The sequence below is a fragment of the Gobius niger genome (genome assembly GCF_951799975.1).
Source record: "Gobius niger genome assembly, chromosome: 2".
Classification (NCBI taxonomy): domain Eukaryota; kingdom Metazoa; phylum Chordata; class Actinopteri; order Gobiiformes; family Gobiidae; genus Gobius; species Gobius niger.
In genome coordinates, this window is record NC_136853.1 from 7,539,654 (window position 1) to 7,554,027 (window position 14,374).

Here is a 14,374-nt window from a genome sequence, read left to right on the forward strand (position 1 = left end):
TGCTTACATGGGTTTGTCAGTCGGTAAAGCTCACTCCCCCACGTGTGACGAGGTGTGGGCTTGAACAGCACAATCTCACAGCAGCTACATCTGACCAGTGCAAGAAAGCCTCTCTGTGGGAACGATGCCAGGGCCTTTCTGGGCAGAAAATAACAAAAAACTGCAGGATCAGAGGACACTGGTCAGAGGACAATGCACCAAGAGCTATGAAATGGGACAATGGAGCGAACACCTCGTCACATATCGATGCCATCCTGGAGAAAGGGATGACGTTTGATCTGTACTTACTCCGATGACCTCACCTTGTGCTTTATCTTGGCGAGCTGAACGGGTCATGTGGCTGCATGACTGTCAGCGGAAGTGTGATCGTTGGAAAAAAAAAAACATTCCTTTGCATGTGTAGTGCTAAATCTTTTCACTTTAGTGTCTTTTAACAATTGAAAATGCTGATGGGTGTTGAAGACTGTTCAGTTTATCTGGTGGAATTGTTCTTATATGTTTTGGCTTTGGGCTAATTTGCATCTTTGTAAAAGGTTCATAGGGTCTCCTTAGTTGAAATGATTGAAGATTGTTCTGTTAGTGAGACAGATGGTTTGTTTACCTGCTCTAATAGTTTTGATCACATCATTCATCATGTAATCTCACTCAGAAGCGCCGCCTGGTGGTGAAAGTGACGTGTCGTAGGCAGCTTGCAGGGATTTGCCAGTCAGTCTGTCGAGATCAGGAAATGTGCATCAGCATCCATGAACCGGGATGATGGAGCGTACACCTTAGCTCGAGGACCTGCTGTCCTGGAGAAGGCGTAAGCTCTCCCTACTGACTGGCACGTCCATGTGAGCTGCCTACAAAACGTCACTTTTACCACCAGGTGACGCTTCTGAGGAAGATCACAGGAAGTGATCAAACTAGTAAAGCAGGTAAACAAACCTCCTGTCTCACTAAAAGAACCATCTTTAATAATTGTTTGCATGTTCAAATCTTTTAAAGAGGGGGTATTATGCTTTTTTCGATTCCCATAGCACCAGTCTATATCACACTACAATGATGACCAAACCTTCTGTTGGTCTGTAAATGCAGTAAATTAGAATAACTGCCTTGTATAAACTTGCTCTCTCAAAATGGCTGTAGTGAATGTCTTGAAATCGGCCTCTGTCTCTTTAAGAACCTCTGACCCTTTCAGACACGCCCCCTCCACACGCTGTCTGTGGCATCAGTGGGGAGGGGGTTCTGCTGAGGAGCAGTGGTTGGTTACTCGGCTGGTGACGAAAGCTCGGAGGCGTCTCCAGGAGGTGGGGGCGTTCCTAGGAGGACTCAGGCAAACCTATCCCTAAAATGGCCGCCATCAGAGTTTTTACAGATTACTCAAAAATACGTGAATGTGCCAAGGCAACACTTCAGGCATGTTTTTAATGAGGGAATGACAGAATAACATGATGTAAAGCTTGAAAAAGTACATTTTGCATAATACCCCCCCTTTAAAAAACAGAAGGACTTTTTCTAATACTGACTTACACTTATGATCGCGCAGTCTCAGCTGCAATTGGGAAAGCAAGAGGATATTTTTCAGATTTGTACATTAATGCACAGGCGATTGGACGATCATGCTTCCGCTGACTATCGTGCACCCACAGGCCTATAACGTCTGGGCTGAAGTGAGGTCCCTGGGAGAGGGTGTCAGTGGGGGCGTCAGCTTCCACCAGTCATGTAGGAAGCAACAAGACATGTCACATCACCATCATGCAGCACCTTCGATGCAGAAAACAGGAATTAGTTGAAAACTTCTAAAGAGCAAGAGTGCCCTGGAGAGAACACTTCATAAATCCCTTTTCATAGCCTCCATACCAGAATTGATGCAGTGTTTACATCTTTACAATCCCCCGTGTCTCTGAAATGCCGCTGAAGATGAAGCGTATCTCCCTTCATAAAAGACAGGCAACTCTTCATCCATATAACCCAGTGTGTGAGACCAAATGAAAGTGGACAGGTATTACCACGCTCCAATCTATAAGTCATTACAGGGCGCCCTGTGCAAACATCCAAACGCTTTTGTCTCCAGCTTCTTTTGCCGTCTATTTTGTTTGACCGCAGCTGGATTTGACAAACGACACATAGTAAATGTAGGAAACAGTTGATTGATAAGTATTAGCTTCCAGAGTCTCAGAGTTCAAACAGTTCTGTCTTTTTGAGCTAATCAAGTGGCGTTGTCATTGAGCAAAGAGTGATTTTCTTCTTTCAACGCAACAAATTGTTACCCCTCTTTAAATGCCCCGGCTTTGCTTGATACCAACACCAAGATGTTGGTGCATCTTGTAAAAGTCACTTTTGTCCTACAAAGTCAAAGAGCGTTTAGTTTGGTCAGCAAACTGATCGAGTCAGTTTTAAAAATGTTGTCAAATTTAAAAGAATATGCTGAATTCTGATTGGTTTATGCTAAAGAATAGGTTGTGTTCACGTTCTAAAATTTTATGTGATATTTTCCAATCAATTACCTTCAGTAAGATTGAATAATGTCATCACTGTTACCATATACATAATGTCACACTCTGGGCTCTTATGACGTCTCGTGAACACAAACTTTTCTAAAGAGCAAGAAGCTTTGCATCGAATGTTTCACAGATGATGTTAGTTCCGGCTAACTTCCCGTGCTTGTAACTGTGTCCTGTCGGTCGTGTCTCACTCGAAATCTGAATTAATGGATTTGAAAAATCATAGGCTTGATCAAGTGCTTATGAGGTTTTAATGTTTTTGCATTACATCAGTTTTAAGTAACATCAGTTTTAAGTAATAATCATCATTATATTTGAATTAGGAAAGCAAGTTAATGAAGATTATTGATTAGAATTTTGATGCTACTGACAGGAAGTGACATAGATAAGTAAAGGTTAGTGCTAGATCGTCTGCTCCGGAGGGACAGTCTGCTGTGAAAACATGAGATATCATGACATAAATGAAGGTTAGGGCCAGGGAAATGGTTCACCTCAAGGTTAGGATTAGAGTTATTTGTATTTTTAGACAAACCAAGTCATGGATCTACACAAAATCACAACAGACCGTCCCTCCCGAGCCGACGATATAGCCCACACCATAGGTAAAGGTAGGTAAAGTTCCAGAGCAGTTTGACTCACACATTTCCCATTGACATGACATGGTCGGCATGGCAACAGTTTAGAACTGTTTGCCTCTATCTATGTCACTTCCTGTCAGTGTCCAATAAGGAAGTAAAACTATAAACAGAAACAAAAATGGCCACACTAAAGAAGCTGGGTACATTTTTTGCAGAATTGTGTTCACTATGTTTCAGCCAAAAATGTGTCTAATATGTCATACTTTAAAGGTGCACTATGCAACTTTTCAGGCAATAAACCTTTCAGTGACCCAGTGGCTGTGTGGGTTGTGAGTTTGGCACCTTCACTTTCCATCCCGGTGGCTTCTGATACTTCAAGATTGATTCCATTTCATTTTTTTTTTTTAGGGTTTCTGGTAGGTTTTCGGAATGGAATGTTTGCGTAACCATGGATACGGTTCAATCAGCAGTGAAAACCTAAAAAACAAATTATCTTGGAGCGTCTTAAAGTAAAGCAAAGGCGCTAAGCTAACCACCCAAGCATCTTCTGGGTCACTGAAAGGTGAAATCCGTATTATTATCAACTTTTTATGATACTAGTTGACTGTTTCCATGGTTACGCATACATTCCATTCCGAAAGCCTACCAGAAATCCTAAAAATCCGTAAATAAAATAGATCCTGAAGCATCATGGGTCACCAGGATGAAAAGTAAAGGCGCTAAGCTAACCACTCATGCAGCCGCTAGGTCACTGAAAGGTCCAATACGCACTAATAACAGCTCCTTTTTTTCCCACACAAAAAGTTGCATAGTGCACCTTTAATGTCCACTTTATTTACTTTTTAATATTGTTGACAGGAAGCAGATATTGGCACAGGAAGTTAGCCACAATAATCCCAACACAAAGCCTCCAGAATGGCCGATCAATCTTCAAAGCGCTGCACTTTGTGGGACACCCTAACACCACTTTCTCTATTCCTAATTCCTAAAAGTTGTCCATTGCTCAGCTGATTGTCCCGCCCCTGAGCATGTCCAAATTCTCTACCCTCAGATTGTTTGGCTCCAAAGCGAGCAGCAAGGCCAGCTCTCCGGGCACCCCCGACTCCGGGAAGTGCCCCTCGGCTCTCAGCAGCCCCCACGGGACCCTGGCTCGTCAGCCCAGCCTGGACTCCCCGTCGTCGGGCACGGGCAGCCTGAGCGCGGGGCCCTGCAGCGGAGGCAGCAGCCCTCTGTACGGCAGGGGCCCGGAGCTGTGCAGCGACTCCTCCGGGCTCTCCCTGCCCTCGGCCAGCCGCGCCTGGAACAGTAAAGACACGCTGAGCTGCCAGAGCATGAGCAGCCTGCACACCAGCTCCGAGTCCATAGACCTGGGACTGAACCCGGGCCCCAAAGTGTCCCGCACCGGCAGTGTCAAGTCCACCCTGTCCGAGGGGTGAGTAAGGCAGTGTGGCTGGACAAGAGCAAATACTGTTGTTTCATTTGAGGACGCAGGGCAGGACAGGACAGGGCTTTATCATCAAGGACTGAATAGTAAAGTTATCCTTTAACCTCTTACCACCCGCCTAAACCAACCATTCTGTCCTCTTTGGCTATTATATAGGCCTGTGTAACACCTCATTTGAAAGCTAAGACCCACAAAACTGATCTTTTTCCTCGCGTTGTTGCTTTGTTGGGTCACCTTTTGTATGTTTTTTTTTTTCTTTTCTTTTTTTTCCATTTTTGTGACATTTTTGTTGAGTTTTTGTAATTTTTTTGTTTAATTTTTGTCACATTTTTGTTTAATTTTTGTCACATTTTTGTCACTTTTTGTCACTTTTTGGTTGAGTTTTTTGTCATTTTTTTGTTGAGTTTTTGTCACATTTATGTTGAATTTTTGTCACATTTTTGTTGAATTTTTGTCACATTTTTGTTGCGTTTACACCCTTGTTTTCTTGTTTTCTTCTCATTTTTTCCCCCAAGAAGCTTTTTGATTAGGGTAAAGCCAAACTGGAGAAAATAGGATCCGTTCAGGTGGGAGTTAAGAGGTTAAAGGTACAAGAAAAGTACTTTGTTTGAGCTCACGAGATCAAACCTGCTCCACAACTGGACTAGTTTCACAATGTGATTAGCATTAGCTGTTATGGCATTGTTAAAGCAGCACTGTGTAACATTACACCCTATGAATAGAAGCATTTATTTCATTACAGATATTGTAATTGACCAGAAGATAACCAAACAAGACCTGCCTGTAGTTTTACTGGGAGCGGGACGTCTCCAGCTCGTCTCCATGGAGATGTGACTAAACGCAGCCAAATATGAGATTTAAATCACTTCAGATCATTTGATTACCCACTGCAAAAATTGCATTTTCTGTGGCAAGCAAACAGTAGAATCCAAAAAGTTACGCAGTGTGCCTTTAAGTATTGCTGCCAAACTTTTCCAGGACCTTGTTGGCAATTTAGACATTGAAATAAGTTCCTTTACGCTTTTTGGACATGCAGTGCTCACAATGCTACTTATATTTAGCAAAGAATCCCAAGTTTAGTGCATTAGCAACAGAAACCATAAACATCGTGGGTCATTTTCATGCAGGAATCTTAGCTTTTAGTCTCACTGTTTTGTCTTTTGCATGCGATGTTAGAGTCAGTTTACTGTCCTCATTATTATTTGTCCACGGCAAGTCTTCAAAATGAAACAATTGGTTTAAAAGTGTGTGTGATCTTGTCCCGTGCTGTGTGTAAGTGTCATTCATGGATTTGTCATTCGTGTTAAATGTTGATGTTTCTTTCTCATTGTGCTCTGTAAAAGGAAAAAAAAAAAGGGAAAAAAATCATCTACAAGAGTTAAAATGACTTGAAATCATTATATTGATTTGGGGTAGTTAAGACAGTTGTTGGTTACAACTACAATGACAAAATACTGAGAGGAAACAGCAGATAATACTCATTAGATATACAGTTTATCAGCAGTTTGGCCCTTAGTTGCGATTTAAGTAAGGTAAATGTGTTATACTGTTTATCATGTATTGTACTAGCATGATTAAAATGAATGAAAATGTATGATATTATGAGCTTGAAACATTGCTCCCTTTTCAAAAACATACTTGGAGTGTTTTGAACCAGCCTCACATGTCAGCTGCTCGAAGCAATACCATCTGCAAAATGCTTCCCCAAATTTTACTCTAAGCTCCTCATGTGGCAACACAAAACTGTTTCCTAACCATCCATCTAGATCAGGGGTGCCCAAAGTGCCCCACCAGAGAGTGACCTACTTGCATATGGTTAATACCAACTCTCTCCCATTCATTCTCAAAGGTAAATATGGATGCAGTACATTGTTTGGCCACCAGCGTCAAATTGGGGGCGCTGTTTCACCCCTTTCGCAAACGTGAGGAAACACTGTTGTCTTGGTGTTTATCGGAGACAGAGGTTTCCAACTTTTATTGCAAAGGTTGTTGACGTAAAAAAAAAAATGCTGAACTGACACTTTCATAAGGATCTGGCATTTTCTTTGAGTTAACAAATGAGGGAAAGTAGATACAGTAATAAAGTAATAAAGGATAACTACTATTATGCAGTTATATGTGTTTCATCACCATGTTTGGCCCGCGGCCCACAGGAACCTTTTATTTTGGCCCTCAGAGACAAAAAGCTTGGGCACCCCTGATCTAGATGTTATTGAAATCAGTCTGAAATACCTTCGAAAAGCGTGATGCCCCCACTTTCTTAAAAGCAGTCTTAGAATTTAAATATACAGTATGTACAATACCTAGCCCTTGATGAGTGAAATAAACCAAAACAAGTCAAAACTTCGGATTTCAAGTCATGTTAAATCTTGCAGATGCTCATTTTTTTTGTCCCGTGGTGTCCATCTAATCCATTCATCCTTGTTTTAACAGCATGCCCCTCGACCGCAACACGCTGCCCAAAAAGGGACTCAGGTACATCTGCATCTCCGCTCCTCTCTGCGAACACCACCAGGACATGCACATCTGCTTGAGCTGTGTTGCACTGAGGCCACGCGCTGGGTCTATGCTGTTTGTGTGTGGCGCATGGAGAGTTGGCATGAGGGGGGGGGTGAAATGTGCGTTTTTCTCAGGCAGGAAATGTACAGAAAAGGACAAAAAGACAAAACGTACCCTTTACAATTCTCATTTTATGGGGTTTTGTCTCCCTTAAAAATATCTACAGTGTCACGCCGCACCGGCCGGTTTCCCCCCGCGTGTTCATTCACAAATGTCGACATATTTGGATCCAAATATGGTCATTTCCTGGGAGACAGAAGATGGAAGAAATACTATACAGGCACATGTGCAGACGTTGCAGAACTTTAGGGCTTGTATCTCAAAATGATACTAGTATCAAATATCAGAGTCGATACGGAAAAACAATTATATCAGGTATCGGGTCCAAATATCCGATACTGAACCAATACCAGTTTTGTGTCTCACCGCTGTAAAAACACAACTTTCACCACTAGAGATGCACCGATCCGATATTAGTATCAAACATCAGAGCCGATACGGAAAAACAATTATATCAGGTATTGGGTCCAAATATCCGATACTGAACCGATACCAGTTTTGTTTGTCACCGCTTTAAAAACACAACTTTCACCAACTAAGTATAAGTGAATATAAACATGCTGTAAGTCCTTCTGAAGCGAGTCACTGAGTTAGTTTTAACCTCTACAAATATTTTTAAACGCAGCGCAAAATGCTAAAGCTAGCAGGAGCATGCTAATGCTAACGACAACTAATCAAGGCTGGGTCAGAAACTATGATAGAAATACCTAAAGTAGCCCTAATTAGCTTGTTGCACGATGTGGCTATGCTAGGTTCTCTGACCGGAAGTTGTGAGCGTCAGTACTAGGTCTAAATGAGTGAAAACCCCTCAAAACAAGATATATTTCCTCAATTCAAGTCATTTAAGCCAATGCTTGATATTCACTTTTTGTAGCGATAGGAAATTAGTACGGAAAGGAAGTAATGGCGCTCACAACAGCAGAACTAGCATAGCCACAACATGCAACGAGCCAATAAAATCAAATTGTCCAATATGTTGTTAAGGAGTAACTGATCTGACATATGTGTAATGCACCAGTATACTGATCAGGATAGTGTCAAAAAGTCCAGTTAAATGATGTTCTATTAGTTTATTAATGGATTACCCAGTTCTCCATACCACCAAAAACATGTACAGTAGGTTAACCCCTTAACTCCCACCTGAACCGAGCACATTTTCTCCATTTTGGCTTGACCCCAGTCCAAAAGCTTCTGGAAAAAAAGCTGTGAAAATAGCAACAAAACTGAGACGAAAACAATGATTGAAATGTGTCAAAAAAAGTGACAAAAATGTGACAAAAATGTGACAAAAAAATGACAAAAATGTGACAAAAAAATGACAAAAATGTGACAAAAAAATGACAAAAATGTGATAAAAAAATGACAAATAATTACAAAAATGTTACAAAAATGTTACAAAAATGAGTTGAATACCCGACAAAAAATGATGGGAAAAAAATCTGATGACGTGAGGAAAAAGATCCTCTCGGTTCAGGCAGGAGTTAAGAGGTTAATACTCATTAGCCTGGCTTCACATTTGGAGATGCTCCGGCCCATGCTGGCAGCTTTCTGCTCCTACAGGCCCCAGCGGCATCGAGGGCAGAGAACGGATTCCCCTACGAGGATTAATAAAGTATAACTTTGATATAATTGTTCAGTGACCTATAACATCATGACAAGAAGAGATACGGATTTTGAATATCTAATTTATAGCCTGATTTATTGAGCTTTGAACATCTTTGTAACTATATCAGCACATTAAAACCTCGCTCTATCCATCATTTACATTTTGCTGCTGAATAAAAGGCAGAAGTGGCTGAAAAAGAAAGACATTTGAGAAAAAAGTGGATAAATAAGATATATATTTCTGTCTGCTGACTGCGGAGATGCATCTGACCCCCTGTGTTTTCTCAAATAGAGACCGGGGCGAGACTAGGACTGCACCATGGCCTAGTTTCTGAGTGTGTCTTCAGTTTTCTGCATCATATACAGTGTAGAATGATAAAAGCGCTCTTAATCACGGACGTTTCCCTCTATACAGCTATACCCGCCGCCGCTCCTCCCTTCTGCTCCCGCTGCTTTCTTGCCTTGTCACACACATTTCCGCCGGACTCCAGAAATCCCGTTGAAACGAGCGGGGTCAGATGTGACAGCGGCAGTAATGGGGTTTTGCGCGAGTCGGCCGGCGCTCAAACGACGCCGGCGCGAAAGAAACCCAATTATGATCCTCGCTGGATTAAATATGGCCGATTCATGGCACGCGCGATAAGAGGCAGAACCGTCTGTCCGTCCGTCTGCGGAGATGAGAGGCCGGCGCGTGAATGGGAATGACCGCGGACCGGCTGGAGCTGTGAATGCCGCCGAAAAAACGAGAGGGAAAGAGAGAGATGCATGTAGCTTTATCCGGCATGAGCTGAGTGTGATGTTAAAGCAACACTGTGTGAGATCGCAGCGGTCACAGGAAATGGGGCAGTGAATTACTAATCCGTATACAGACATTTCTGATATACGTCTTATTCATTGCTTTCATGAAACCAAATCGTGTAACTATACACGCCTTTCAGTCATGTGGCTTTTGTTGTTATGGCGGCCATTTTGAATACCGAAGTAGAATTATGCAGTACTACAACATGTAACAATATCTCTGCTCTGGATGAAAATTAAAGACAGTGGCATTTTTATGAACTCGTCATCATAGATACAGACGGCATCTCTGGAGTCGCCCATATATGGTCATGTTTGAAAAGAGTTAAGGGGGAAAACAATTTGGAGAAAAATTTAAACTTTCTCAAAAACTATAACATATGCTGAATTATGAATATAGTTTTCTACTAAATAAGGATACAAGGACATAGAGAGGAGCAAAGTGGTTCAAGAGCCCATAAATACATAATAACAGTGCCAATGCTAATGCTTGCTAGCGCTAGCTACAACTTTTTTTTTTCGCTTCTACTGAACAATCTGCAGTGAATAAATATCCATATGGGCCCGATTTAGACTTGACTATTTGTATGTGACAAATAAGTTCATATTCCACCAGAAAATGGCTAAAAAGAGTGAAAACTTTTGTTTCTATTCTATTTTCCTCCTCGGCAAAGCCACGCCCCCTTCTATGACGAGATGCCATTTGTATCTATTGCTCAAGAAGTCAACAGTTTAAACACGGCCCCTGAGGTGCACGTTTATGTGAAGAAACCAGTGAGTCAGTGTTTAAGATGTTAGCATGCTACCGGTTAGCATTTAGCTTCAACAGCTCAGCTCTGACCTCTCCAAGAGAAAGCCCTGAACCACAAACATCTGTCCTTGGATACAACATGTGACAGAGGTCAGAGGTCAGAGCTGTTACTGCAGTATTTCCTCAGTGTCATAGATGTGAGACACACATGTGGTTATAGTGTTGAAGCCATTGACAGTTGCTAACCGGTAGCATGCTAACGTCTTGAGCAGCTTAAGACTCAGACTGAGACTTTGTTGACATTACGAACTGTAAAAATCACAGAGAAAAGTTTTCTGTTTCTTCTTTGATGTGTTAGTTTAGTCTTCAGAGTGAAGCAGATCTTTAGTAAATCCTGCTGTAGCTCCACAGACAGAGCTGCTACATCTGAGCCAAATTTGCTGCTTATATTGCATAAACGTGTTTTTACTGTTATCTTCTTGAGCAATGATTACGAGTACATAGTTGTCTTTCATTTTCATCCTGAGTAGAGATATTGTTACATGTTGTAGTACTGCATAATACTACTTTGGTATTCAAAATGGCCGCCGGAATGCGTGATGTCACTGGAAACGCATGTACACCAAAATCAACAGCAACATTATGTAAATTGGAGATAACGCATCAAAGCCTGCATAGTGTTGCTTTAAATGCACTTTTTGGAATCCCTGTCTGTTCTAACCTGGCTGTGAACAGAACACTGGCCTCACAGAGTTGGCTCATGCCTATGTCGGTCGTTGCAGGTACCCCCCCTCGTCCCGACAGGCCTCGCACGAAGAGGCGAAGGAGTGGCTCAGGTCCCATTCCACCGGAGGACTGCAGGACACGGGACAGTCCCCGATGTCACCACCAGGGGCCGCCTGCATCAACGCCGGCAAATACCAGTACTCCAACCTATGTACGGAAACAAGGCTCTCACGCAGCATGTTGTGTTTGTTAACTTTACTAAACTGTTTTGTGCTTCAGTGGCGGCATTAAATGTCATGATAAATCCACTCGAGTGAGTTAAATTGTGTGAGAAAGTCAGCTGCTAATCAGGGTGTTTCAGTGTGGTCTCCCTGTCTCTCAGAGCGTCCAGAAACTTGATGTGAATTTCAATTGATGCTCTCTTTTTAGAATACAGCCTCTGTTCTAAACCTAACCCTAAGTCCCCAAAGCTACAATACTGACAGTACCAAACGCAGTAACCTCCAAATTTAAAATCATTTGCTTTTTTGTTTTGTTTTAATGCAATGCCTGGAGCAGTATTTCACTTAATTAGCTCAAGACTGAGAAACCTTTTCTTTCTTTAGTTAGTCTCTTCTTCAATAGCAGAAAGTTTGCTCATTTTGTTGCCTAAAACCTGGAACTGTTTTTTAAAGCCCATAATCAAACTCGTTCATTCAATGTGGCTCCATTGATCTGAAAAATGAGCGCTTGTATTTACAGATTTTTGACAAGTTGTTCCCACAGCGGCTGTCTTTTCAAACATAGAAACTATTGTAAATAGAAAAGTATCATTAAATATCAGCACTGCGGTGGAAAAGAATGTCCACTTCATGATATGATTTACTTTAATCTGATGTTCATGGTCTATTGTTTGTATGTAGTGTAGCTTTCTAACGCCTTCCTTCTTGCAGTGAGTCCGACCAGCGGCGGTCAGTACATGACCCCAGGCTCCAGCAGCATGAGCCGCTCCAACAGTATCCCAGCCCAGGACTCCTTCGACCTGTACGGAGAGGGGCATCCACTAGGGGGCAGCGCCACCTCTCTGGAGGACAGACCGCGGGGCATCAGCCGCTCGGGGTCCTTCCGGGACAGCACTGATGAAGGTGAGGCGTCCGTGTCGGTTAGCATCATCTCTATGTTTTCTTGATGAGAGAAGCTTGAGAGAATGAAGGTTTCAGTTTATGTTGACGAAGTTTCCTGAGGAGAGTTCCGACGGATCCTAGTCTTATTTTGTATTATGATTATGTATATGGATCCCATTAGCTGAGCGCAATAAGCCGTCAGCTGGTCTTCCTGGGTTCATTCCAAAACAGCTTTTACATTGCCTGGCCTTCCAAACTCCATCCCTTTTCAAAGATATGCAGTCTGAGGGCAAGCGCGATCTCAGCCATTTCCCGGTGGGCGCGATTGACAGACGGCATCAATCAATTCGAGGAACGCTGGATATGACACAGGAACAAGCTGCAGGAAGCCTTTTCAGAAAACATTAGAACAGGAAGACATGTCGTTCTGCCAGCACAGCGCTGTTTCTGTTAGGGATTTTATATTTGCTGAATGATTTAAAACAGACCAAGGAGTAGAAGAAAACAGTGTATCAGTAGCTGCTGAAGTCGGCTGCTTATTTGTATAGAATCCCTTCCAGAGATACTTCCAGACCCTGAGGGCTCGCTCGTCTGTTTGTCCAGATGAAGCCAGCTGATGTAGGTGGGAATCTCAGGGCACCATTTGATTCAGTACATGGCCCACAATAGCACAGTATCTCACAGTATTGCGATAATCGGTATATTGTATAACAGGGGTGGGCAAGTTTGCTCGGTGGAGGTTGTACATCATATACACTGGAAAAATGTCCATCTTAAATTAGATAAATTACTTAAACTCACTTGAATAAAGGTTTTTTTATGTTAAATTTGAGTCGGTTTGAACTCATCTAGGATCAGATAAAAACGCTAATGCCAATGGAACAAATAGAAATCCCACTGGAAATCAGACAAATTAACTTTTACTGTAAAACTGTAGATTTAATCTCTTAATTCAAGTAGATTTAAGTCATTTCTACCTATTCTTTTCAGATTATGGCCTAAAAGGGTGCTCTGCCAAGACATTTTAAGGCATTGACAGTATTTTTCACATTTCTAGAGAACTTTAACAGGCATTTGATCTCTGATTTGGGTCCTAATATTTCTCAAAATCATCTCGAGGGCCAGAGTTTGGTGATGGAGGGCCGGTTTTGGCCCCCGGACCTGACGTTGCCTACCCCTGTTGTATAATAACCTATTATATGTAGCTATGTTTTAAGATATATGCCGTCTGTAATCCTTTATTTTTAAACAAAAGCATTTTTATGAATCGAAACTTGAAGATGATTTGTCTTTGTGTCCACAGTTCATGGCTCCTCTCTGTCTCTCGTCTCCAGCACCTCTTCTCTCTACTCCGCCGTAAGTACTTTCAAAAACAACCTTTTCCTGAAACCACCACCCAGTGAAGTTCATCTTGCGCAAAATCTAAATGAATCTCAGCCTCACAAAAATCCACCTTGAAAAGCTTGTTCTGATATGTGCTCGAACCCACCGGTGGATCTGACCAATCACGTAGCAGTATTGCCGCAAGTGGGCGGGTTTTACATTTGCCGACTATGCTTATATACGAAACTATGCCTCCATGGAAAAAAAAATATATATATCAAATTGCTCTGTTAGTGCTTTGTTGTTTAGCTGCAGTGCGTTTTGAGACTAAGCTGTGATTGGCTAAAACGAGGCGCACTTGATCCAATCAGCAGCCAGTAAACCCGATAAATGTCCGTCCTTTTCCTGAACTATTTCAACCAGTGCCTTACTGTACTTTTTAGAATTTTGATAATATCACTAAATGCTGAATAAAGCGGCACCATTTTGTAGATTTCCATTTGGTTTTACTTGACGGCAAAAGTTCAGTTTACAAAGTTTGTCCTGTGGTGATGGAGATTTGTTTAGTCATTTACATTTTACACCATTTTTCCACCTCGCTCGCCCGAGTCCTGCATGTTCGGGCCTAATCTGATTGTAATTACAGCTGAGGACGGCCCTGGTGGGAGCACTTGTATCGGCCAGTCTGCTTTTTGAGGGGAGAGTAGATTAAAGACGGCGGCCATGTTGAAATGTGTTTGTGCTTTGTTCCACAGACGGAGGAGAAGGCGCACTCTGAGGTAAGAGGGGAATGCATGAGTGGGTTTTTTTTCTCAGCGATGTGAATGCTGGAGCTGTGAATAATGAGGAATGATTAGGGTTGAATAACGCTGGAGAAATGTCTGATTGTGATTTGTCTGACATGCGTTGCAACTGCGGTTAGATTAACGTTTAATGTTTCA

General features: G+C 42.2%; 1 protein-coding gene across 10 annotated transcripts in view; it reads left to right on the forward strand.

Moving 5' to 3' along the window:
- Positions 1-14,374, forward strand: part of nav3 (neuron navigator 3) — a 541,592-nt gene that overhangs the window by 476,119 nt on the left and 51,099 nt on the right. For 7 of the 10 annotated variants that reach the window (XM_079582525.1, XM_079582518.1, XM_079582523.1 and 4 more), the window contains 6 exons: positions 4,116-4,496; positions 6,942-6,983; positions 11,064-11,218; positions 11,940-12,131; positions 13,414-13,466; positions 14,189-14,212. In XM_079582525.1, the coding sequence (XP_079438651.1) occupies positions 4,116-4,496; positions 6,942-6,983; positions 11,064-11,218; positions 11,940-12,131; positions 13,414-13,466; positions 14,189-14,212 (847 nt within the window). The remainder of the gene's footprint in view (positions 1-4,115; positions 4,497-6,941; positions 6,984-11,063; positions 11,219-11,939; positions 12,132-13,413; positions 13,467-14,188; positions 14,213-14,374) is intronic. The other 3 variants (XM_079582524.1, XM_079582526.1, XM_079582527.1) reach the window with 3 other exon arrangements.